Source organism: Pelodiscus sinensis, chromosome 13 (genome assembly GCF_049634645.1).
Source record: "Pelodiscus sinensis isolate JC-2024 chromosome 13, ASM4963464v1, whole genome shotgun sequence".
Lineage (NCBI taxonomy): Eukaryota > Metazoa > Chordata > Testudines > Trionychidae > Pelodiscus > Pelodiscus sinensis.
This window is the reverse complement of record NC_134723.1, coordinates 26,325,109-26,352,771: the sequence shown is the minus strand read 5'-3', so window position 1 is coordinate 26,352,771 and position 27,663 is coordinate 26,325,109. Positions and strand designations below refer to the sequence as shown.

Here is a 27,663-nt window from a genome sequence, read left to right as displayed (position 1 = left end):
ATTCCCTGTCTGAAGTATTCAGGTGTGCTCTAAGAGCTTGAACCAGAGACTGACATTGACTTCAGTGGATTTGGGATCAGATACTAAATTTTAGTTATTCAAGTTATAGAGTTTCAGAATCTGCGGTTTACCTCAAGCTTGGAAGTTGAATTGAGTGTCAACTAAGCATGTTAAAATACATTTGTTTTTGCAAAAGTGTAACTGCTGATTTATTCAGTGGTTACACATTTACATGCAAGTGTGTAGGCACTGATACAGAGGCAGCAGTGACTCTACAAAAATCCGTATGCATGGGGAACTGACTTGAAAGACAACTGTCCACATGTATCAGCTCCTGTCTGCCCTCCCTCTGGGGAAGGGGGCAGTCAGCTTGGTGAGAGCTGACATGTGCTGGGAGCTAGCTTGGAAGCTGACACTATGCAAGCAGCAGCACCTCACCCTAGGGATGTTAAATATTGGTTAATTTAACAGTCGAGTAACCTCATGAATTTTTTTTCTATAGTCCCCGGGGGCAGGGCACTGTATCAGAGGCAGCAGTGATGGGTGCCAGACGGGAGCTGGTCAACGAGGGGAGCCGGTTTGAAAACCAGCTCCCCTTGTGGTCTGACTGCCTGTCACCCAGTACTGCTTCCTCTGATAAAGAGGCAGCAGTGTGGGGTGGCAGCAGCCTCTGTCTAGGGTGGGTCTGAGCTCCTGGACCCAATGTGAGCCTGAACGGAGCTGGGCTGTCTATCTGCTTTGCTCCTACGACACTTAAAATGCAGAGCCGCAGCAAGGGTAGGTTCTGGACCCGGTTTGAGCCAGAATTGAGCCGAGCTGCTGGCCAGCCTGCTAAAAAAATTTACTGCAGGGGGTGGAAATGTGTGTAGTCTATAGCATTTATCTATAAGCTTTTGCTTATCGGTTACACTGTTACATCACTACCTCACCTCCCCCACTACTGTCTCTGTGGAAGGCAGTGAGGTGGGGGACAGGCAGCTCTGGGAGCTGTCAGGTGGGAAGCCGGCTTAGAAGCTGGCTCCCCATGCGCACTGGCTCCCACCTCCCCTCCCCCCTGTTGCCTCTGATACAGAAGCAGCAGGGGTCATGGTATGTAACCGTGCAGGTTAACCGGTGAGCTCAGGCTTATTGGTTAACTGTACACAAGTATACATTAACATCCCTCATGTCAACATTCAAATTTCCTCTTTATATCTGTGTAATTAGAAGACTTGGGAAGCAAGAGGTTAAGATCATTAAAACATTTGGTGTTTTTCTAAGATGTTTGCTGCAGTTAAGGAACAGTGGGGTTCTAAATAAGTATTAAGTTTTAGTGACTTTATTGGATGTTGTCTAGGATATAACCTTATTGTTTGTGTTGTGTGAAAACATTTAGAAAATAAACCACTAAAGTTGATTCTATGTTGCTATGGAACTCATGGGTGCAAACTAGTTACAATGTAGATCAGTGTTTCTTAACGCGAGGCAGTTGGAGGTGTGTCGCGGAGAACAGAATTGAAAATGGCCACCCTTTTTCCCCCTCTTCTCAATAACTTTCCCCTGACCCTTTTTTTCCCCCCTCAAAAACTCCCCTCCCCCGACTTTTTTTTTTTTAAACTCAACAAAAAAAAATCCTTGGTGTTCCTCGTTTAAAAGAAAATATTGTTTGGTGTTCCTCGGTCTTAAAAAGTTTAAGAAACACTGATGTAGGTGGCACAGTACTCAGCATAAAATGACAATAGGTCCTTTTTCCCTTTAGAAATTATGGGATCCAGTTGGTAAACCTACTACATTACTGCCTGCTAAGGTCAATAACTCAACATTGTCAAATAGCTAGAGATAGTAAAGGGGTCCGCATTACAAAAGAATATATTGTTTTGCATGTTTCATATTGAATATAATGGCTAAACTGAAAATTGATAAAATAGACAGGTGTACATGTTGTAAAATGATGTGAGTCTATAGGGTGAAGAGAGAGAAATATACCATTGTTCTGGGTAGTAGAGTATTTTATAAGATGAAAAATTAAACATTTGATTCATCAGTGTTGTCCTATTTATCTATGACATTTTTTTTTCCATTTCTCAGATCTGCTAAGAAAGCAGAGGCAGAAGAAAATCAGCGCAGTTACAAGCAGAAAAAGAAAAGACGACGAATAAAGGTTCAGGAGGATTCTTCTAGTGAAAATAATAACAAGGTACTATAAAGCAATGCATTATGTTCTGACGAAATTGTTTAATACAATAACAGATGACTACTAAAGCTAAAATTTTGTCATCAGTATTTTTAATAAAAGTCATGGGTCATAAAGAAAAAGGCCAAATCCTGTGACCTGTGTGTGACTTTTTCTAAAAATATCCATGACACAATAGGGAACTCGGGAGGGTATGTGTTTCCTGTAGCACCCACAGTGGCTAGGCAACTCTAGGGTCTCCCTGTCACCCACAGTGTCTGGGAACTCTGAAGTTCACTTCCTGCCAGTGGACACTAGGAGTTGTGGGGTACCCGCTGCTGCCAGATGAGGGTACATTGTAGCCCCCGATTGCTGAGTGCTGAACCCATGGAGGTTGCTGGAAGTCACATATTCTGTGACTTCAGTGAAAAAATTGTAGCCTTAATAATAACTAGATTTTGCTTTCCCACGCAGATAAGGAATCATCATTTATTGTATGTCTTGCAACATTTACAATGTTTAACTCAAATATTCTCTTTACTACAATTACATTTTTTAAATTTAAAAGTAGGTGAATAAGTCGCCAAACAAGATTAAACTTCAAACACAGATGAGTATATACCTCAGCTTCTGGAGTCTTTCCAGAATCTTTGTTTGAACTTTGCTCTGCTTTGAGACTTCAGTTCAAATCTAAATTATCACAGTGGAAAAAGTTTGGTCTAAATGCTCCTATTTGCTGATGGCATTTTTATAACTACAAACTAATCCATAAAGCCCAGTCTTCAAATTCATACATGCAAAAGCATCCGTGCCAATCTAGACGCGCTTTTGCGCAAGAAAGCTCCGATGGCCATTTTAGCCATCGGGCTTTCTTGCACAAAAAATTAAGGTGCCTGTCTACACTGGCCCTCTTGCGCAGGTATCCTTGCGCAAGAGGGCTTATCCCTGAGCGGGAGCATGAAAGTATTTGCACAAGAAGCACTGATTTTGTACATTACAAAGTCAGTGCTCTTGCGCAAATTCAAGCGGCCAGTGTAGAGAGCTGCATCTGAGAATCTTGCCAGTCTAGATGCAGCCTACATGTTTTGTTAGTCTGGTAGCACTTTAAAGACTATTTGTTGTTTTTTATCCTGAAAGTTTATCCTGAACAGGCTAACTCAGCTACCCCCTGAATCTTCTGTTTTTCAGAGTATTTTCCAAGGACTCACATTTAGAGTTCAAAGAAATTTTATTTTCTTACAATGAACAGTGCAATTTGCAGTGAAAGAGTGAAAATTCTTCCCAATATTTAATTTCACTTGCAGATCCCCAACTTGCTGGTCTATAGAGATCACTTTGAATCAGAATCATAGAACTGGAAGGGATCTTGAGAGGTCATTGAGTCCAGTCCCCTGCTCTCACGAGAGAGGACCAAGCACTGTCTAGATCATCCCTCACAAGTATCTGTCTAACCTGCTCTTAAATATCTCCAGTGTTGGAGATTCCACAATCCCTCCTAGGCAAATTATTCCAGTTCTTAACTGCCCTGACAGGAAGTTTTTCCTAATGTCCAACCTAAATCTCCCTTGCTGCAGTTTAAGCCCATTGCTTCTTGTCCTATCTTCAGAGGCCAAGGGAGAACAGTTTTTCTCCTTCCTCCATGTAACACCCTTTTAGATACTTTAAAACTGCTGTCATGTTCCCTCTCAGTCTTCTCTCTTCTATACTAAATAAGCCCAATTCTTTCAGTCTTCCTTCGTAGGTCACTTCTTCTAGATCTTTTATCATTTTTGTTGTTCTTCTCTGGACCTTCTCCAATTTCTCCACATCTTTCTTGAAAAGTGGTGCCCAGAACAGGACACATTACTCCGACTGAGGCCTAATCAGGGTAAAGAAGAGCGGAAGAATGACTTCTTGTGTCTTGCTCACAATATTCCTGTTAATGCATCCTAGAATCATGTTTGCAAGTGTCACACTGTTGACTCATGTTTAATTTGTTTAACACTATGACCTTTAAGTCCCTTTCAGCAGTACTCCTTCTTAGACTATCACTTCCCATTCTGTATGTTTGAAAATAATCCTTTTCTCCACTTCTAACTTTTAACAGAATATTCAGATTTTAAATCTCCTGATTGTATAGTAGAAGACATTTTTTTCTGTCATAATCTTTAGGCTTTCTAATCGTTGATTCTTAGAAATAGCTACTTACTTCTGTGAAGGAAGGGCGTGGGTCTCAGATATCAGACTGACTTTATCATCAGGAACACCTCTATTTTTAAATTATTTGATTTAAGAGATATTTAATTTCTCTTCAGAATTTGATTTATATTCTTTTAAGCCATTGAACAGACCAAATAGGAAAATATATGAACAGTATAAACAAATACCATACATAAAACAAGCAAAACCAGAACTGTGTTATGTAACTATTTTTTCTTTTTTGAGTCATGTCCCCGTGGGTGCTCCATTGTGGGTGCTGGTGCATTCTTGCAGAGGGTGCACTCAAAGCCCAAACAAAAGCAGTTGGCACCGACCATACTGGCCAGACCAGTCACGCTTCAGAGGCACAGACCAGCACCAAAGCAGGCACCGCACATGGCACCCGAGAGACCTTGCCCTGAGATCTCTTTTCTAAAGCACCTATTATCGACAGTGCCAGTGGCATCGACCACTACGCATCAAAGCTTGGAACCGACGCAAGAGTCTCACCAGTCTCCTCTGACTAGCCATCCTTCTTCAGCACCTCCATCTCTATGCTCCTTGATACACTCCGTGCACTCTCATAGATCACCGTTTACACCAATCTCCCCTAGTGAAGCTGGCACTGGACCACACTAAGGATGTTTAATGACTAGTCGACTATCCGATAAGCAAATGCTTATCAGATAGTTGAATCGACTAGTCATTCCCCCCCCCCCCCACTGCCTCTATCAGAGCATTGTAAGGGTTCCATGCGGCTCTGCCACTTTGCAGCATTTCAAAAGGGCAGTGCTGTACCGCTGATCCCTAGCTCTGTGTGGCGCTGCCCCTTTGAAACGCCGCTTCAAAGTGGCAGCACCGCATGGGGCCCAAGCTCAGCTGGGGACTCCCCATCTGACCCCAGGCTCTGTGTGGCATTTCCGCGGAGCCCAGTGTCAGCTGGGGAGTCCCCAGATCCCAGGTTCCCACCGGAGCCTGGAATCAGCTGTGGAGTCCCAAGCTGACCCCGGCTCCACGTAGCACTTAAAAGCAGTGGCGTCGCATGGAGCACGGAGTCAGCTGGAGACTTGGAGTCCCCTGCTGACCCCAGGCTCCATCCGGGCACTTACGCTTTGTAATGCACAAGAGCCCCCCACTAGGGACACTCATACATTTCAAAGCTGGCATGTCGCATGTAGCCCAGGGCCAGCAGGAAGTCCCACTGACTCTGGGCTCCATGCGGAGTTCCAACTTTGAAGGAGGAATGCAGAAGTGACTAGTTGAGTAGTTACTCGACTAGTAAATTAACCGATATTTAACATCCTTACACCACACAGACACTTCTCATCCCAGCACTCCGGCCCTATTCAGAGATGTCCACCTTGAGAGTCTGGTCCTGCCACATATCCCTAGCCACCTCCACCACCAGTGTGGTATGCACAACACTACCCCTACCCGCCTCCCCCTTATCCCAGGCAACGGCACCCATGGGACTCTCAATCGTATTGGAAGAGCCACCACATGGTTCCCTCAACAGTGTCCAGAGAACCACCCCACTCTCCCCAACCCTCACCAGCCGCTGTAACACTGAATTCCCCATAGCCTATCCAAACTGATGTTGAGGACTCCCTCTCTGAAGGGGAGGACAGGTCCCCCCTGCACAATTCTTCTTCTTCATCGAATGAGGTGGCTATCTCTAGCACTCTGTGTCCACCCGACAATTCTAAAAAGTTTCAAGAACTTTTTTAAAGGATTGCCGTAACGCAGGAACGGGACCTGCAGGAGCTCCAGGAGAAACAATAATGCCTCTTGTGAACCTTACAGCTCCCCATGTCTTCCAGGATTGTCCTCCCCAGGAATAAGGCCATTATGGACCCTGCCGAAAACATCTAGCAAACTCTGGCGCCTATAACTCCCATTAAAAAGAGGGCTGACCCACAAGTATTTTATTATATTAAAAGGCATGGACGACTTCTTTACTCATCCTCCCCCAAATTCCCTAGTGGTTGACTTGGTCAGACACAATATGAGACTGCCTAATATGAGGTCTTTGCCACAGGACAAAGATCATCTTGATCTTTAAGGCAGCAAATTATACTGCGAGGCTGGCAGACTACGATTACTCCAATTATTCCAAGTTGCAGGAGCTCGTACAATTTCCACCTGAATATAAGAAGCCAGTCCTTCTCAGTGTCATGCAGGAAGGCTACACGATCTCCTGTATGGCATTACAGTCCACAATGGACATCGCCCACACTGCTACCCGCGTTACAGCCTCTGCTATTGTGATGCACAGGATATTGTGGCTTCAAGCATCATGAGTACCGAGGGATCTGCAGCAAAAAGTCAGGGATCCCCCCCTTCAACAAGACCAGCCTGTTTGCTGCAAAAACAGATGAAGTGTTTAAGTCAGGAACACATGCCCCAACGATGTGGACCCCAACATCAATAAGAGCATCAATCCTCAACATCCTAACCTTCTGCATCAAAACAGCAGATCTGAAGGTTTGGTTGAGAGCCGGAAAGACATTCTCTCTGTGGTCAGACCGTCAACCAATCATCTACAGTTCAACAACCTCCAAATAACCTCCATTTCCACTTACCTCCCAGGAATACTAAACATCACAGTGGACGCGCTCAGCCACAAGTTCTATGACCATCACGAATGGGAGATAAACACACAAGCCCTCAGTCACTTTTTCTGCCAATGGTGGCAGCCAGAGACAGACCTCTTCACAACCAGAGCCAACCGCAAATGCCATCTCTTTTGCTCCAGAGCAGCCCTATAAAAGGATTCCCTGGAAGACGCTTTCTCCATCAAATGGGATGCGCCTTTACTCTACGCATTCCCACTCCTCCCCTTGCTCTACAAGATCATTGCCAAAATCAGAGCAGAACAAGCCCATGTGATTCTCAGCGCATCAGCTTAGTTGAGACAAACATGGTTCCCTTACCAGTGCAGAATGACAATAACGGATTCATACACTTTTGCTCCCGCAATGCAGTCTTCTTACTCAACATCATGACAGAATTCTCTGTCCCGAACTGCACAAAATCTACCTCCACGCATGGCTCCTTCGTGGTTCCAAAATGCTAAGAACACCTGTTCAGAATGAGTGAAACAAATATCAACAGTAGGAGAGAGTCCACCAGAAAAACTTAAGTTTACAAATGGACTAGATTCTCCAAGTGGCTCATACGTAGCCACCACATGCTTCCTGAAATCACCCCCGTTCCCCTAATTTTGCATCTAAGGGAGTCTAGCCTCTCTTTTAGTAAGGTTACGGTACATGAAGCAGTTGTAGCGACCTTTCATCATACTACCAATGAGCCTATAGAACACTTTCCCATCGGTTTGCCCACCAGTCCCTATCTAGAATCTTCATCATGTCCTGAAGAGCTTGACAAGGCTGCCCTTTGAGCCTCTAGCAACCTGCTCGTGGCTACGCTATCCATGAAGATTGCCTTTCAAGACGCCATAACCTCCAGCAGGAAGGTGGGAGAGCTCACTCCTCTAATGGATGGACCCTCCCCCGCCCCTACAATTTTCAGTAAGGACAGTGTGACGCTTTGGCCCCACCCTAAATTCCTCCCGAAGGTCCCTTCTCCCTTCCACATTAACAAACTCACAAAGTTACCTGCTTTCTTCCCCAAGCCGCACACTGATCGATCCGAAGCTGCAAGGCATACCCTCGACATCTGCAGAACGGTCATGTTCTACATCGAACAAAATTGTGGAGATATCCCTAGACTGTTCTTATTCTTTGCTGAGCGTTCCAAGGGCCAAGCTGTCTCTTCTCAGAGGATTTCAAAGTGGATTTCATCATGCATCCACACATGCTACATCGTCCACAACAAAGAACCACCAGACACCATCACTGCCAACTTGACTAGGGCCCTGGCCTCTACAACCGCTTTTCTCCAGGACATTTGCAAAGCAGCCACTTGGTAATCAGACCACACAATTGCAAAGCATTACGCACTTGAATTGTCCATTGCTTCATCTATGGCTGTTGGACATGCAGTGCTATCATCAATGGCAGGGCTCCAAGCCCACCTCCATGATTCAACCACTGCTTTATAGTCACCCAGAGTGCAGCAACCATGGAGATATCAATCCACGAAGAAGAAAGAGTTACTCATCTTGTGCAATGGTGGTTCTTCGAGATGCTTGTCCCCGTAGGTGCTCCACTATCCTTCCCCCTTCCCCTGCTTTGGAGCCCCATGCTCTACTAGCAAGGCTAGAGAAGGAACCGAAGGAGCCACACTGTGCACATGGCTAATGGACACCAATGGCATGAGGAGGTGCCAGGGTCTGCGCACGGTGCAGCGGGACACTGTTAGAAAAATTTCCAGTCGCTGGCGTGAGGACGCACCAGCACCAAGAGTGGAGCACCCATGGGGGCACACATTTCGAAGAACCTCCGTTAGGTGAGTAACTCTCTCTTCTTAAATGACAAAACACTTTGAGTAGGCTAGATAAAATTCCATTCATAGAAACTAAAACCAGGTGCAGTTTGGAATTCAGTGAAGGCACACAACTATGGCTTTTAGGTACAGTGGAATTTCTTATCCAAACTTGGAAGTGTCATTATACACCTGACCAGTGGCAATAGCTGGAGTGAAGAGGAGTTAACCCAGGTCTTGTAGGATTTCCCTGGCTGTACTACATTGTGTAGCAGTAATGAAAGAAATAACGAGGAGGAAAGTATTATAAGTTTCCCTTTTGTTACCACAACTGAAATTGCTGGTTGCAGAAGCATGGATATGTGTAGTTGAAGAGAAAGCAAGTTCTTTTTTAATTGTTAGCAATGTCATTTGAAAACACTCCTTAACATTGTTTAAAATCATGTAAGCTATGTTTTACAAATGTGTTAAACTGTCAACGCAAGGTGTTGCTTGATAACTGAGTTTGAAAACTCTTTTTTCTGTTTAGGTAAGAACTGTGTGTCAGAAAGTTTGATCACTTGTTCATAAATCAAGATTATACTAGTCCTTGTATTTCAGATTTTATACTAATGATTAATTATTTTGAATTGCAATAGAGTAATTCTGAGGATGAAGATGACAATGATTCAAAATCTCCTGGAAAAGGCCGGAAGAAAATACGAAAGATTCTTAAAGATGATAAGCTTAGAACAGAAACGCAGAATGCATTGAAGGAGGAGGAAGAGAGAAGAAAACGTATTGCAGAAAGAGAAAGAGAGAGAGAAAAATTAAGAGAGGTACGTCTCATTTATTTTTAGCCTTGTATGAGATACTGTTTGAAAGTTTAATTGCTGATAGTGTGGAAAGACATAATCAATTTAGCTGACGGTAAGGAATTTGTAATGTTTAAAAGGTATAGATTTTGTAACCATGTGTAATAGGATGACTGTTCCCTTAAAACTAGTAAGGATTAGTAGTCAGGCATCTTAAAATAGTGGTTCTCAACCTATTTACCAAGTATGCAGCTCTTTCTGTTATGTGGGCCACATTCACAAAATATATGTACTATCTGATAGCCCTAAAAGGGACAGTCAAACCATGAATCATCCAATTACACTTAAACTAATAATTTGCTGCATAATAAGGCTCTTCTGTTTAAGGTTAGAGATCAGTAACTATGGAACTATTGTTTAGTGGCTCAAATGATTTTTTTATGGAGATAAATCTTGAACTGAGATCTGAGGGGTAGTAGAGCTTAAAATATTTCCTTCTGAATTGAGCAAATAGGAGCATTGCTATTTCATTGAAGTGTGTGTTTCAAAAGGGCCCGAGTTAGTCATTTGCAAAGCATTCCTAGGATGCATTATGTTGTTTGTTTCCAGGTGATAGAAATAGAAGATGCTTCGCCTCTAAAGTGTCCTATCACAACTAAACTGGTTTTAGATGAAGATGAAGAAACCAAAGAACCTATGGTACAGGTTCACAGAAACATAGTTACCAAACTGAAACCACATCAAGTAGATGGTAAGAAAATAAGAGAATTATGTTAACTGAACTTTTTTTTTTCTTGTACTGGCAGGGATTATATGTTGATTTGGTGTCTTATGTACAATTACTTGGGAAAGGAAATTCTGCTAACTTGGGTTTTTATTTTATTGTGTTGGAAATGCCTTAATCTTATTACTAATTTTTATATAGAATATTTTTTTCAGACAAGTCCTTTAGTAAATTTAAAATGTTTAGTATTTTTAAAGGAGCTGTTAAAAATTCTCTCTAGGTGTTCAGTTCATGTGGGATTGCTGTTGTGAATCTGTGAAAAAAACAAAGAAGTCTGCAGGTTCTGGATGCATTCTTGCCCACTGCATGGGTCTGGGGAAAACTTTGCAGGTAAGTGGCAAAGGACTTTTGGAGAAGCATGTCTTGTACACTGGAATGCATGATCTCAGCTGGTCCAACCAGAAGCCAAGTTTAATGGCTTTCAGGGCATGGTACAAGACCCACCCCTTCTCCTGGCCAGTGGTCTGATGAGGTTGCTAGAAAGAGGGAGTGCATGTTGGTAGAGATTGATTCTCTTTTCTGAAAGATTTTGAGTGAATATGTATTTGTCATGTATAAAATATGTTGCTGAAGTGCTTACTCATGTCCATTTCATGTTAGGGTGTGTGCTTACCACAGGAACCAGTGCCAGAAGTTTTTCCCTTACTGGTATCCATAGGGGACTGGCTCTGGCACAATATAAGAGGCTTCCCTCACCCATGGTTCCTTCTAATCACCAGTGCCGTATTCAGAATGCTCCTTTACTCTAGCAGAGTCTTTGCCTTTCCTTGTTCGTACACATTTTTTCTGTATATAGTTGTTTTAGTAGTTTTCTTTCTCTTGGTGTTTAAATTAAAGTTTAGTGTGCAGAAAGCCTATCTTGGTCAGTGCTCCTCCTACCAGCTGCCTTGGCTGTTCGAGGTCTATATTAGTGACAGGTGTCATGTTTGCAAAAGCTTTAAGCCATGCACCAAAAAAGAGTAGGATATCAGGCTTAAAGCTTTGCTGATGAAGTTGGCGCAGACCCTGGAACCAAACCAATACTGATTGGGTTAGGCACACAGCACCACCACGTCTGGCTGGGTTCTCTGCATAGACCTTTTGGCGAAGCCACCCTCGCAACTCTAACACTGGCTCCTAAGAAGAAGCAGCCCAGCAGAGGACATTCCCTTCTCTTGCCAGTGCAAGGTTTGGGCTGGAGATGAGCCTGGACCCAAGAAGAGTAGCTCTTCCCCCTCCAAGTGGGAGTTAGGGGTTCAGTGTCTGGTGAGCAGGACAGCCCTGCCAGGTATGCATCAGCCACTCTGGATGGCAGCATAGGGATCTGGCACTTAGAAATGCTGTCAACCCCAGAGGCCCTGCAGGCAGCACAAGATGTCTTGTATCTTCAGGTCTCCAGTTTAGAATGCCATAGTGATGCAGCTGGAAATGGACACGCATCTCAGCCTGATGATAAACAAAGAGAAATTGACATTAGTTACCATCCAAAGGATAGAGTTCATCAAAGCAGTTCTTGACTCCATCCACACAAGGGCATCTGTCCACCATGAAAGATTGCAGATGATAAACTTAATTCCAGACCCCCTCAAGTTCCCCCTTGTTACGGCATGCACATGTCTGTCTTCTGGGCCAAATGGCAGCATGTACATATGTTATAGGCTTTGCAAGATTCCATATGAAGCCCCTTCAACAGTGATTGTCCACAATTTACATCTCGGCCACAGATTACCTGGACAGTGTTGTCCCCGTTCCCTCTGCACTTGTCACCATGCTGCAGTGGTGGACCAACCCCAACACCGTTCTCACCAGGGTCACTGTAGACAACTTGAACCTAAGTTGAGGGGCACACCTTGGAAACTTACAGACCCAGGCATTGTGATGGATTTAAAACCCATATTCTGAATGTATTTAATATTACTCTTACTTTTCAAGTAGGCTGTGCTCTCTGATACATTCCTTCTTCAATGTGTGCGCTATTTAAATTGGTTCCTTTCCTCAGTGGCTCTTGGCTTATCCCCTGGATATGTCTGAGATACCTGTCTGTTCAGTCAGTGATTTCATTTGCGATGTTACTATAGCAGAATTCTGTAGCGATTTAGTCCTTATTTTCTGAAGGGGAAGTTGTATTAAAGTTGGGCAACTCGAATGCAGTATAGGGTTTAATATATTAAAATAATAGTCTTGTATCCAATTTGAAGAGACTTGTCTTTAGAAGGAGCAGCCTTTTGGAAAATACAATGCTTCTAAGAGTATCAGCATTTATGGATATGTGCACGTGATTATTTTGTCAGTTTTAAGACATAAGATTTATGTGGAACCATAGCAATTCCTGAAATCGACTTTAATATTTCTGAAAGCACCCAATTCTGAATTAGGCATAATCTAACTTTTAAGCAAAGCTTTAGTACCTAATACTAGACATTGCAAAATATTGGAGTGTATTAATATGACAAATGTGCTGTTGGATATCTGATAACTCTCTTCTTTCAGTTGACAATTATATATCATTACAAAATATTTTCACAGCAGAAAACTTCGTTTTCTCTGTCACGTATAACTGTTCACATGATTAAGGAGTTAATGTACGTAATTTTCTTATAATTGAAAAGAAGGCCAGTAACAAACATGCATTGTGTCTTTATGGGCATTCTTAATAATCCTAATGAAATTGATTTCCCCCCCATTTTTTCAATTATTTTTCAGTACTTCTCTCTAACTTTTAGATGTTTATTTTGTGCTCCAATTGTAAGAAACAGATTTAGGCAGATCTTAAGAGATTTTATACAATGACTTGCAATAGTTTAACAAGGAGATGAAAGTCAGGTAAAGAGCAGAGAAGAAAATGAGTACTCAAAGTCACCTGATGGCTTCAATGACCAATGTTTTTAGGCACTCTTTCCTTTCCTGATTGAATATTTTTAGCATAAGATGTTAATAGCAAAGAACAAATCTGCTAGTTCTCCCCTTATTGATGACACATAACGTAGTCCAAGGGCTGCCCAGTGTCCATTGAATGTTGTATATTTGAAGCACAGTCCTGAAATGTGTAATGAACTGTTATATGGTGTTTAGAAGTGGTCACCATATTGAAGAAATTGTTAAATTGGACAGTATGTAATGCAAGTTTGGTGCCAAGTTTCAAGAAACTCTAATCTTTCTTCATAAGGAATTTGGTTTATTCTCATTGAGGAAGCAAGGAACCTTGAACATGACCTAATAGAATCTTGAAAACATTACAAAAATAATTAATGAAATTGTGAAAGGATTTTTATGTTTGAGAAATGGCTCAACTAGTTGGAGATATCAAAAATTAGGAAGCAGTGAATAAATGAAGAAGTTTTGAGGACCTATTTCATGCACAGAATAATAAATGGTATGTTGTAAGTTAACCAGCAAAGGAAATTTGAGATGCACCCAATTCCAGAGATAGTTAGACTTGAAAATGAGAGGACTGAAGGAGATTGTTTAAAGTAGAAAAGTGAGTTGTTTAGCTAATACTCCCCCAAAAAGAGAGAGACTGTTTGGGTAGGAAGAATAGTGTTTATGCACTTTATGCATTATTTAGAGGAAAGGAAAGTTGGATGTGAATGTGAAACATTTTTTCCACTTAACTATTCTCATGCTAATTAGTAGTTTGCTTGGTTCCTCTTACAGGTGGTGAGTTTTCTCCATACAGTTCTGTTGTGTGATAAATTGGATTTTAGCACCGCTCTGGTGGTGTGTCCACTGAACACTGCCTTGAACTGGCTGAATGAGTTTGAAAAATGGCAAGAAGGTTTAGAAGATGATGAGAAACTAGAGGTATTTCATTTTTTAAGACTTCTTTTTTTGTCCTTTATGTAGCTGAACAGTTTGAGTAATTGTAATAAACTTACCCATTCAAAGTACACCATAGATATTGTATTAATATTGTAGGGATGATCTAGGTATGTAAAAGTTAAGTGGTATTCTGCAAGGCTTCTGTTTTGTCTTGGTTAAAAGCAGAGTCCAACATCCAGTTTTCTCTCTTGAAAGGTCTCTGAACTAGCAACTGTAAAACGCCCTCAAGAAAGATCCTATATGCTGCAGCGATGGCAGGAAGATGGAGGAGTTATGATCATAGGCTATGAGATGTACCGTAATCTTGCACAAGGCAGGAATGTGAAAAGTAGAAAACTTAAGGAAATATTTAACAAGGCTCTGGTTGATCCAGGTAAGTGTGACAGGTAACATTTTTTCTTTCTTCTCTCCTTTCTTATTCTTAGGGTCCCCCTTTTTCTCCCCCACTTAAGATCATCTCATCTGCAGAAGTGGGTTGTGCCCATGAAAGCTCATGATGCTACACATATTTTTGTTAGTTTTTAAGGCACCACAGTGTTGTTCATTGTTAATGTAAGGAGTCAGAGTAGAAATTAAACTGTCCATTTAAGGAGATGGACTGAATTTAGAACTCTTGCAAGTGGAAAATGTTTTTCATATGTCCAACTGCTGTTGGACTTTGGTTCTCTTATAAGTTACCAATAGATGGCAGTGTAATCTGACTCTTAAAATGTGTGCTTATGACATTTCACAAGAAAAACGTGCATCACTAATGTGTTTTACAGTGTTGTTTTAGCCATGTCAATCCTAGGATATTAAAGAAACAAAGTGGGTGAGGTAATACCTTTTATTGGACCAACTTCTGTTGGAGAGAGAGACAAGCTTTTGAACTACACAGGCTCTTCCTCAGGTTCAATAAAACACATTATCTCATCCATCTTGTGTCTCTAATGTATGTTGAAACTTTTTTAATAGGAATATACTGTAAAACTTTTTGCTTAATCCTCTTCATCACTACACTGTTTCTTGGAAAATCAACTATTATGAATTCATTTGCAAGTAAAAAATATGGGATTTAATGCCCTTGAATCTAGAGAACTTTATTTTAAAATAGCATGTAATTGCCTGTTACTAGAGCAAAGTCAGATTCTTGTAGATAGCCATCTTCCTAGAGATTACCCATGACAAAATTAATTGCATTAGACATCTTGATTTTCTTCTAGGCCCCGACTTCGTTGTATGTGATGAAGGGCACATATTAAAAAATGAAGCTTCTGCTGTTTCTAAGGCTATGAATTCTATCCGATCCAGGAGGAGGATAATTCTTACAGGAACACCGCTGCAGAATAATCTTATAGAATGTAAGTAAATGTGTCTATTGTCAGTGCAGAAAACAGTGTCATAGTAATATTACAATATATTTAGTTTTAATGTAGGAGAAAATGTGTTCTGTTGTTACGAGATCACACTTTATAGCGAATATAATACCTTTTCATTACTTTTTAGTTTGCCTTTTGGATAAACATATGAGAGATGTTTTAGCTACGTAAACTCCTCTAGAATTCTGATACAAAGTTACTCTTAGAAGTCTAGTTAATTTAGAATGAACTCATCTGGTAATGAATGTAAGGATGTTAAATTGAGGTTATCTGGCTAATCCTGTAGTTGATACAGTTTGTATCGATTACACCATTAGTCAATAAGGACCGCTCTGCAGATTTGAAGCGGGGGTTGCTCCAGGAGCCAGCTTGAGCTGAGACTGAGCAGTCCTAGCTTGTTCTGGCTCCAGGAGCCACCTGTGCTGTGATGTTAAATTTTAAATACAGTAAGTGCTGCTGGGCTCTTCCTACATTAAAAATGCAGAGGTGCAGCGTCCTGGACCAGCAAGAGCCAGGACTCCTTGGTTCTGACTTGCACTGAATGCAGCAGCCCCTGTATGTGGCAGCCAGTTGAGAACTCGCTAACATCCCTAAATACGTGCCTCTACTGACTGCCATAATTTTGTTTTCAACTATAATAAAAACTATTGAAGAATATAATTTTAATTTTAAAGAATTGGAGTTGATTTTTTTTCTCTTTCAGATCACTGCATGGTTAATTTTATCAAGGAAAATTTGCTTGGATCAATTAAGGAATTCAGAAATCGGTTTATAAATCCCATCCAGAATGGACAGTGCGCAGACTCTACTATGGTAGATGTTAGAGTAATGAAGAAGCGTGCTCACATACTGTATGAGATGTTAGCTGGATGTGTTCAGGTACGTAAATACTTTATCACCATGTTAACTTAAGTAACTTAATATTATAGTAAAATACTTGCCTTTGAATTAAAAAAAATGTTAAGGTCTGGGACCGCTAAATTTGTATCTACTCTTGCTACATACTTAGTCCTGTAATCTCGTTATCATTTTGCTCAATGTATAGTTTTCATAATTAGTTTAAATTGTGAATAATTCAGAAATCCCATATAAATAGAAAATATTGTAATACTTCACAATCTTTACAAGCACTGTCAATGTATCTTAGGCAGGAAATGTGAAACTTGGACAATTAGCTATTTCTTCTTCATGTAGTGTCCCCGTGCATGCTCCACTCTGGGTGCTGGTGAGTCCTTGTGCCAGTGACCGGAGATTTTTCTAGCTTTGTCCACCATGCTGTGCCCGCGCTGTGGCACCCTCTCATGCCGTTAGTGTCTGCTAGGTGTGTGCGCAGCGCAGCCCCTCAGTTCCTTCTCTACCATCCTTGGCAGCAGACAGAGCTTCTCTCCTTTCTGCTGTTTCTGTAGAAAAACAACAAAAAACCTAATTATTTCTCTTCAGTTTTCTCACATTTCCAAGTTCTAAGACCCTTCTACCCAACCCTATAACAACCACCAACAACACTGAGTAACACACGTACCCCAATACCATCCCAGGAACATCTACGACATGAGTCTCCTAACAGGAGCCGTCCTTCACTGGCACTGTTATCTCCAGGTTCCTCCACAAAATCAGTGCATTCACGCAGATCACTGATCTTGTCTCACTCCCCAAGCGAAGCTGTCATGGAGCCACGCAGCTGTTTTTCTTCCCAACATTCCAGCTCAACACAGAGAGCTCCATCCTAGGACACTGGGCTTATTACATACGCATATCTACCACCCTGGTGTGCGCATCATTTCACATATCCGCCACCCCCTTACCCAGGGCAGTGGCAATCATGGGAGTCACGTCTTCATAGGAAGAGCCATTATACTGCACCTTCTACAGCATCCAGCGAACCACCTCGTTCTCCCCAATCCATGACATCTATAACAGCGCCTAATTCTCCAATCCAGACTGAGATGGAGGACTCTTTGTCCAAGGGTGAAGACAGGTCCCCTGTTTATAATTCTTCATCCTCACCAGATGAGGTGCTTATATCTACCACCATGCCACCAACGACTCGAAGGTTCCAAGAACTTTTTAAAAGGGTAGCATTAACACAAGAGCAAGATTTACAGGAAGTTTAGGAAAAACAGCATCACCTCGTGCAAATCTTGCAACCTCCTACCTTCTCCAGGATCTCCCTCCCTATGGACGAGGCTATTATGGACCCAGCAGACAACATTTGGCAGACCCCAGCATCCACAACTTCAACCAAAAAAAGAGTGGACTGAAAATACCATTCACCCTCCACCAACCTGGTAGTCTCTATTCTGTTAGACAGAGCCAGACAACCCAATATTAGATCAACACCAAAGGACAAGGGCCACAAAAAAAATAACATTATGGGTCGTAAAGCATACTCCTCGGCCACCCTGCTCCTTAGAGCAGTGAATTATACTAATTACTTTAAGCTTCAAGAGCTTATACATTTACTTATGTGAATACAAGAGGCCTATCCTCTTCATCATTATGCAGGAGGGCCATACAATTTCTTGCACCACACTACAGTCCGCAATGGATGTAGCAGACACAGCTGCATGCGTCACAACCTTAGCTATTGTGGTCTGGAGAATATCCTGTCTCCAAGCATTGGGTTCTGAGAGATTTGCAGCAGAAAGTCGAAGACCTACCCTTGGATAAAACTAATCACTTTGCTGCAAAAACCGATTAAGTACTTCATTCGATGAAGGACTCCCGTACCACCCTAAGGACCCTGGGGGTATACAAGCCCCCATTTAAGAGCGCCAGATAACCAACTACCAGAGACCCAAGGAGCAATACAGACAGCAACCGAGGTATGACTTCCAACAGAAATGACGGCCCCAATGACATAGGCCTTAATGCCAGCAACAACATCAAACAGCAGCAGCCCAACCTTCCGCATCCAAACAGCAAATCTGAAGGTTTGGTCAGGAGCCAAAAAGATACTTTCCTTGTGGTCACACAATCACCCAATTATCCACAATTCAAACACTGGCCCTGCCCCTTTTTTCAACAGTGGGCTCAAATAACATCGGACAAGTGGGTCCTAGAGCTCATCCACCATGGTTACTCCATCACTTCCATTTCTCGTCGTCCTATCCATCCTCCCATTCCATCTCTCTTCAGGGACCCCTCTCATGAGACTCTCCTTGAGGAAGAGGTGCTTCACCTCCTCCAATTAGGTGCCATAGGACTGGTACCAACAGAGTTCCATGGCTGAGGGTTCTACTCAACTTATTTTCTAACACAGAAAAAGAATGGAGGATGGAGGCTCATTCTGGATCTAAGGAAGCTCAGCAAACACATCGCTTACCAACATTTCAAGATGGTGATCCTAGCAACAATAATTCCAGCATTGGATCAAGGGGATTGGCTTTCGGCTCTCGACCTTCAAGATGCATATTTCCACATAACAATCCATCTTGCCCACTGGTATTTTCTGCAGTTCATGGGTTGACCGTCACCATTACCAATACTGAGTGCTCCCTTTTGGCCTTTCAGTGGCTCCCAGAGTGTTTTCCAAAACTCTAGCAGTCGTAGTGGCATGCCTACATTGTCAGGAAGTCATATTTCCATTCTTAGACTGCTGTCTTATAAAAGACACATCTTTTCAAGAGACATGGGACACGATCAAGACTACCACAAGCCTCCTGCTCTGCCTGGGCTTCCATATCAACTACGAGAAATCCACACTCGATCCCACTCAGACATAGGAGTTTATAGGAGCACATATTGATACTGTCAAAGCCAAAGCGACTCTTCCCATGCACAGATTCGATGCCCTATGCAACCTCATAGCATTAGCATTGGTGACCCCTACCACAACAGTTAGCAAATGCCTAAAAATCTTGGACCCATATGGTCTCCACAACCTACGTCGTCAAGCTGGCAAGGCTCCACATGAGATGCCTTCACTCGTGGCTTGCCATACTTTACACCCTGTCCCGAGACATGCTCTTTAAGTCAGTTATCATTCTGCCACGGGTCCTCAATTCCTTGCACTAGTGGACAAATCCACACAACATCTTAACTGGAGCATTCCATCAACTGAACTCTATACTTACCATGATGACCGATGCATCACTCATGGGATGGGGTGCCTATCTAGGAACCCTCACGGCCCAAGGCAAATGGTCCTTTACAGAGCAAACGCTCCATTTCAACCTTTTAGAACTGTGAGCGGTGCAGTACCCATGTCAGCATTTCTTAAATCACATAGCACGCAAGACTATCAACATTATGACAGACAACACCACTTGTATGTATTATATCAATCGGCAAGGCAGTGCATGATACCCGTCCCTTTGTTTGGAAGCTCTCAAATTATGGGACTGGTGCCTTGTGCACCAGATTATCCCTATTGCCACTTACCTCTTAGGGGTGCTAAATGTTATAGTAGATGCCCTCAGCTGCAAGTTCTATGACCAACATGAATGGGAGGTAGACACGCAAGCCCTCAATTACGTGTTCCGTCAACGGGGTCAGCCAGATACAGACCTCTTTGCGACCAGGAACAATTGCAAATGCCATCTTTACTGCTCCAGAGCTGTCTTAAGGAAGCACTCCCTTGGGGATGCTTTCTCCATCAAATGGGACACACCGTTATTCTACTCTCACTATGCCCCTTGAAACCGCCCCTCCCCCTCCCACTCCTATTGGACTACCTCTTGGAGCCAGACCCGACTCCTTAAGGTATAAGTACTATCAAGGTTCACGCAGCTGCTATTGCAGCCTCCCATTGCACCACTGAAGGTGATTCTTTCCTCTTGAACCCAGTCACCAAAAGATTCCTCACTGGTCTACAAAACACCTTTCCATGTGTTCACCCACCACTTCCTATCTGGGACCTGAAGCATGTACTTAAGAGCCTGACAAAGCTGCCCTTGAGCCCTTGGCGACCTGCCCTTGGACATACTGATCTATGAACGTCAATTTTCTAATCGCAATAACCTCCAGCAGGAGAGTAGGTGAAATTGCAGCCCTAATGGTGGACCTCCGTTCCCCTCCACTACAATTTTCAGCGAAGACAGAATGACACTTCGGCCTCATCCTAAATTCCTCCCAAAAATTCTCTTTCTTCCACGTCAATGAACCGCTACACTGACCTGCGTTTTTCCCCAAGCCACACACTAATCCATCACACATGGCATGGCACACCCTCGACATCTGTAGAGCTCTTGCGTTGTACATTGATCATACAAGAGCCTGGTGAATATCTCCTAGACTCTTCCTATGCTTCGGGGAACGATCCAAAGTACAGGCTGTCTCTTCTCAGAGGATCTTCAAGTTGATCTCTTCATGCATCCACATATGTTACACCATCCATAACAAAGAATCACCTAGCACAATCACTGCCCGTTCTACCAGGGCCATGTCTTCTACAACTGCCTTCCTCAAGAATGTACCTTTCCAGGACATTTGCAACGCAACCACTTGGTCATCAGAGCACACGTTCGCACAACATTACACTCTGGCATCCTCCATCGCATCCTCTATGGCTGTATTATCCTTGGTGATGACAACAGGGCTCCAAACCAGCCTCCAAGATCTGACTACTGTTTTATAGTCACTCAGAGTGGAGCACCCACAGGGATACTACTACTCGAAGAAGAGAGAGATACTCACATTGTGCAGTAATGGTGGTTCTTCGAGATGTGGGTGCTCCACTACGCTCTATCCTTCCCCTGCTTTGGAGCCCCATGCTGTACTAGCACAGGTAGAGAAACAACGGAGAGGCTGCGCACGTGTCTAACAAACACTTAACAGCACAAAGGGGTGTCACAGTGTGTGTGCGGCATGGTGGACACTGCTAGAAAAATCTCCGATCGCCATTGTGAGGACACACCAGCACCCACAGAGACACACATCTCGAAGAACCACCGTTACTGCACAAGGTGAGTAATTCTCTTTCCTGACTTACTGGACAAGTAATTTATATTATAGGGTAGGATATCCGTTCTTCAGTTAAAAAATAATCTGAATTTAAACTTAAAAACCAGCTTGCCTTTTACTGATTCCTAAAACTGGATAGTAAGGTGTTGGTCCATAGAGAAATGTCTTAGAACTGTTTCCATTTGAGAGAATCAAAAGAGATGAAAAAAGAGGAAGCAGATGAAGATATCAGAAAGAAGGAAGAGAGCAACTATGAAAATCTTAATACTCAAATAATTTAACACTTAAGCATTATTAGATGTCCCATGCCTGGTCAGTGGTCAGCACCCAAACTGTCAACATCCATCATTCTGAGGAGGCAGATAGAGAGAAGCAGTAATTCAAGGAAAGTGAATGAGGAAAAGGATTAGAAATAGCATCAACAATCAAAAATCAATTAAAAAATCATGAATAACACAACCCCCCTCCGTTCATTAGTTGCTTCCCTCTGGAGTCACAATCTGTGTCCTTAATACAAACACTGTGATTTGGGATTCATTTATCCAGATTTTAACAAGGATAACTATGCTGAAGAGAAGCAGTCACTGGAAACAGCTGTTGAAATTGCATTTGACAAGCAGAACCCTAAATTTTGTGTGCGTGTGTGCGTGCGAGTGAAAAATATAGTGTGTAACCAGATATACTAGATAAAATGGTCTTGTGCAGATGGGCTGGTTTAGATGGCTTTCAGTCTGTATTTATATATTTTCCTTTATAGTGGGAAAACATCCTAGGGATGGTACATTTTGTCTTTTAAGGTGTAACAGTACAAACATTTTTTAAACTGATAATCCACTTGCTTTATACATGCTTATCTGTTTGACTAACGTCCTTTTGTAAAATTACAGAGGAAAGATTATACAGCATTAACAAAGTTCCTGCCACCAAAATATGAATATGTTCTAGCAGTTAGAATGACACCTATTCAGTGTAAACTCTATCAGTACTACCTGGATCACTTGACGGGTAGGTAACTCAAATATTGTTGGGTAATGTGATTAGTCATCATTTAATCAGGTTTTTTCCCATGTATTCATAACACGCTACAAGTGGTCCCTTTGGTTTGCTATAGGAGTTCACTTTGGCACTTAAACTTGAACTTGCTAAAGACTGGGTTACATATAACTAAATATTTATTGAAGAATACGAATACTTATAGTTCTTGTTTGTGATTCTTTATTCCTTTCCTTTCTTTTCTTTCCCAAAAATATAACTTTAAGTAATTCATTCATTATGTCATTTAATAGCTGGTACTCTTTAAGCAAAAACATTCTTTCAAGGAGACTTTGGATTATTAAATAAGTCCTTAAATCTGGAAACCTCAATTTGTTTCTAGAGAAAATTAGTTTATCTCATCTGAGACCTAATTTGTCCCCTACATTGTAGCAGTTACCACAAAGGTTGGCACAAGAGAAACTCAGAATTGAGGTGCAGTGACACAAGTGTATTTCAGAATCTTGCATTGTACCTTTGTTCCCAGAGCAATACTTGTTTATTTCATGTTTTGAACACATGATACGCAGTTGTCTTTTCTGTCTCATTCCACATCCCACTGCTCTGGTGTGAAAAAACTTTAGTTTGTCATCAGATTTCACTGATGTCTTAGGACCAGTCTGCCCTTGTAATTTTTAACTTTCTTAGTATTTTAGAAGATGTGAGGCCATACATAAACTTATTGAATTGAAAAATCTTACATCTTGAGCAAAAGCATGTTCAAGAGAGATGAACTGCTGTGCATTTGACTCTAAAACATTGATGGTTTTCTTGGTAGTTGTAGTTCAGCATCTTGCAAGACCTGAATGTCAGCAGCACTTTTAAAGTGATAGTGTTGTATTTACCATCAATAGTGGGAATTGAAGTAGATAGCCAAGGCCTTATGTGTTCTGCATGGCCCGGCTGGACAAAATTCGACCGCAGCAGCTCTGAAGTTGTACAGCAACAGCTCCTAAACTCTGTAGCAACACTACTTCATGTTAATGAAATATTCTTTTTGTTAAATTCTGTAGTTGCAGAATATATGGAGTCATGATGATTATGATGCAGTCATATTTTTATCTAATGAATAATCTAGCGTACATTTTTCTGAGAACTGCTACTTAGTCCATTATGCAAATGTATTAATTTAATCTTTTTAACATTAAATAGGCTAAAGAATGTTGAACGGTTTAAATTGATTGTACATTACTGCTGCGGTGACTGCCCATGATGTTTTGTTATTGCATTTACCCTTCCAAGTTTAATTTAAGAAAAGGATTAAATAAATGTAATTTTATTTTGTATCTAATTGTAATTTACAGCAGATGTTGAACTTGGCTAAGATATTCTCAGTTTAGTCTTACTTGCTTCGATTATAGTTGGGTGTAGTATTTTGGTGTGTTAGCTAGAGTTTTTTTCAGACTTTGTGGGCTGTTTTCTTCAGTTTAAATGCTAATTTAAATAGTCGTCATGGACCGGTGTTGGTCATTTCATTTATAAAAATGGCAGGTATAAAACCCAAAAGCTCTTTTTTTAGTTTTTTTGAATAAGCAGTAAAAACTTAATTTAAAAAAAAATCTACATGAGTGTGTTTGAAAGCAGAACACACACGGTGTTTTAATTAAAAAAAAAAAAAAAATAAAAGGCCCAGTAGCACTTTATAGACTAATAAAACATGTAGATGGTATCATGAGCTTTCGTGGGCATAGCCCACTTCTTCAGATGACCGGAGTTTTTAATAGTCTTGTTTTAGTAGTCTTGTAGAGCTTATCACAAACCAAGCCTATAACTTAGTCTGTTTTATATTGTGTCTCACCTATATAAATTCAGTGAAGGAAAATATATGTGTATTCTGTTTTACTGCAACGTTCCAGATGCCTCTCCTCTTAAAATTAGTAGTGAGCTTAAAAATAAGTCAGCTTTTTTTATCAAAGCAGCTCAGTAGGTAAAACATGCTGCTTCCCCATAACAAGTATTTTCTTCCCCATAACAAGTATTTTCTCTCAGAGCAATAGAAGTAGTTTTTCGAGTTCTTCAAAACTTTTGCTGGCTTCTTATACATTGTTTGTTTGTTTGTTTGTTTGTTTGTTTGTTTGGAAATGTTCAGGTTTCCTGGTATAAACTGTGTTTTAACCTACCAAGTTACAAAAAATATATATCCTTACAATATGTATTAGGGATGTAAATACCTGATAAAACAGCTAACTAGTTTAATGAATAAAATTAAATAGTTTAACCAGTTAACCATTAGAGGGCTGGTGCAGAGCATCGGGGGCCTCTGTGAGGCAGAGATCCTGCCTGCCAGGTGTGGCGGAAGATGCTTCAGGTAGGGGCTGCCTGTGGCTGGGGTCCCGCTGTCCAGCCTACTGGGGGCTGCTGCAGCCTGGCTGGGGCTGCTCCAGCTTACTGTAGCCAGGGTTCTGCTGGCTGGGTGCAGCCTGCTGCCAGGTTTGAGCAGGGCTGGTTAACTGATTACTGGGTCAGCATGCCAGTAAGCCTAATGCTAACCGGTCAACCTTTTTCATCCCTAATATGTATCTAATGGGGCACAGACTGACAGAAAAAAATAACCCAGTATGACTAATCCATTAGAATCTTCTCATTCTGTACTGCCACTGAAGAATTCCTTATTTGTTTACTGTACAGCAATTATTTGCACACCTTTTACCTTGTAGCTGATAGTAAGCAAACAGCCTGATCCAGTGCCCATTGAGGTCAATAGAAAGGTTCCTATGTATTTCAGTGAGCATTTAATCATGCCTTAGGGATGTACCATGTTTATGACAAATCTTTAGAGTTTTTGGTTTTTTTAAATAGGGACTACATCTTTCCAGCACATTTAAGGGCTGATAGTGTCACAACTCTTTCTAGATCTTGAGTCTTCCTTGTTAATATTCAGCTATATTGCTACCTTCTAAGCCAGTGGTGGGCACCCAAGATTAGTGAGTGGGATGCACGAGTGGCCCTCCTTTGTCTCAGTGAGCTGCATATGGCCCGTAGACCCCCTATCTGATTCTCACCCCACCCCTGCACTTAACTGCTGCTCCTCCTCCCTCCCAGCGCTTAGGAGCACCATGAATTGCCTAATTCTCACTCTGTCCCAACTCTTCCCTTTCCCTCCCAGAGCTTGAACAGCTACAAACAGCTGATTTGCATTCCAGCTCTTGGAGGGAGTGGGAATCAGGCGTTTTGTGGCACTCTGGAAGTGTTGGGAGGGCTCCAGTGCCCAATTGTGCGAGAGGGATGTGGAGGTTGGGGGGCAGATAGGGAGTCCATGGGCTGCCGATGGAACCCCAGTGAGATACATGCTCCTCACCGCTGTTCTGACTCATTTGACTGATACCTATGTTAAGTGCCACTCTGTGTTTGCTTGGTATTCCAGCATTTCCAACTAAGTAAATTTTTATTTGTATTAGTTAAATATCTGAAAACTGAATCCTACTAGTGGGATCTTTTTGCCTGCAAATACAAATAAAAGTAATAAGCTAATTGTTTTATTGAAGTACTTTCAAATGGTGGCACAAGTTGCCACTAAAATATGCAATCTGAAAGTTAGGTTTTATTCCAGATAATAAAAATGTTTTCTAATTTTCATTAATATGGTAATGTAGTAATTTTTGTTAATTGCTTGATAGATTTTAGAGGTGGTGCTCTTTTCTGTTTCTATAACTTGGAGTTAGTCCATCTGGTCTGAGCACTTTTGTAGCAACTCTTTCCATGAGAACTATCCCATCTATCATAGCTTTATTTTTTTTATTTAATTTGGAACATAAAAGAATAATTATTACATTGAAATAACTGAAGTATAATTCTTGGTAGTGTGGCAAAAGGCAGCTTGCTATCATACTTTCCATTATGCCTTCATTTTATTACATTCTTCTATAGCCTGTTGATTGAATCTTGAATAAGCTTTAGAGTCTAGCTCACCCACAGGCATTTATTTTTGCAATTCAGAAAATGTATGGTTTTTCCAATTATTTTGTTTAAAACGGGCCTCACTATACAGATAAATACAAAATTATTCTCAAGAACTTCAAGTTAACAGTGTTTCTTTGACATCCATTTAGGCAAGTGGTTCTCAAACCTTTAGCAAACCAATGATCCCCATTCTGATTTTTAGGGGGCCCAACTCCTCAGCCCTTATCTTGCCTCCTTCGCTGATGACCCATCCCCTTTCGCTCGCTCGCTCTTACTCCTTCACTCATTTTGACCAAGCTTGGGTAGGGGCTTGGGGTACAGGAGGGGGGTGTGCAGGCTCTGGAAAGTAGTTTGTGTCAGAGGAGATCCAGGCTCTGGGCTGGAGCAGAGAGCCAAAGTCCCTGTTCCTCCTCCTCCCTACCAGTGTTGCATCCTCAGGGAACCCTAGTGGGAGGTGTTGGGAGGGAGAGGGAGATGGGGAGGAGTTATTTAGTGGGGTCCATGGACCCAGTTTGAGAAACGCTGCTTTAGATCTAACCTTATTATGCAGGAGGGCCACATGAACCTAGGAGCAACGTTGCATGAGCCAACAGATTCTGTTCTGTATATCTAAATAGACAATACTGTACATAGAAACAACCTGTTTAAATACAGAGAAAGACGATGCATAAAATGTGCATCAGTGCATATAATGTGCACTATAGAAAACAGGCAAAAAACAATAAACTCATGTAAACCTGATTAATGCTAATGAGTTGTCTATTAGTATATTTTGTTGAAACAGGCGTCAGGCCTTTAGGAAATGCTTTGGTGGGCCATAGGTTGGGCACCCTTGCTTTAGGCTATTAAAAATAAGGGTTTTTTTTTTTTCAGTCGTTAACCACAAATGCTGTTCACTTTTTGCAACAAATTCAGGTTGGTCAATGAAAATAGACCAGGTACTTAAACCTAGTTATAACAAAAATTACAAAATGTGCAAGGAAATACTTACATTAAACTGATTTGAATTAATTGAAACTTCAAAACATAATATTTATACTGATCTTAGGTTTTATAAAAAATTGCTTTTACAGACTTGGAGATGTAAGTGCCCTTTCACTGGGATTTATATGAACTCCCATTGAGGAGAGAATGAGCTCCTTTGTAAAAAATGCTATCATGTAACTCATTTTCAAGAAAGAGATGGGAATCTAATTTTGATCAGTTTAATTTGAAAAAAATCCTGTAGCGACGGGCATGTCTACAGTAGGAAATTATTTCAAATAATTTATTTTGAAATAATAACTTCCAAAATAACTCTTTAGAAATAATGTGCCCACACTACAGGGAAGCCTCAAAATTAGTCCATGGCAAGCTCTCTTAATATGGATGTTCTGTTTC

General features: G+C 41.6%; 1 protein-coding gene across 6 annotated transcripts in view; it reads left to right on the top strand.

Annotated features, from left to right (window-relative positions):
* The window catches only part of ATRX (ATRX chromatin remodeler), a 200,468-nt gene that overhangs the window by 109,570 nt on the left and 63,235 nt on the right, over positions 1–27,663 (top strand). For all 6 annotated transcript variants that reach the window (XM_006136188.4, XM_006136189.4, XM_006136187.4 and 3 more), the window contains 9 exons: positions 2,068–2,176; positions 9,355–9,534; positions 10,120–10,261; positions 10,515–10,624; positions 13,928–14,074; positions 14,288–14,465; positions 15,295–15,432; positions 16,154–16,329; positions 22,239–22,356. In XM_006136188.4, coding sequence (XP_006136250.1) covers positions 2,068–2,176; positions 9,355–9,534; positions 10,120–10,261; positions 10,515–10,624; positions 13,928–14,074; positions 14,288–14,465; positions 15,295–15,432; positions 16,154–16,329; positions 22,239–22,356 — 1,298 coding nt within the window. The remainder of the gene's footprint in view (positions 1–2,067; positions 2,177–9,354; positions 9,535–10,119; positions 10,262–10,514; positions 10,625–13,927; positions 14,075–14,287; positions 14,466–15,294; positions 15,433–16,153; positions 16,330–22,238; positions 22,357–27,663) is intronic.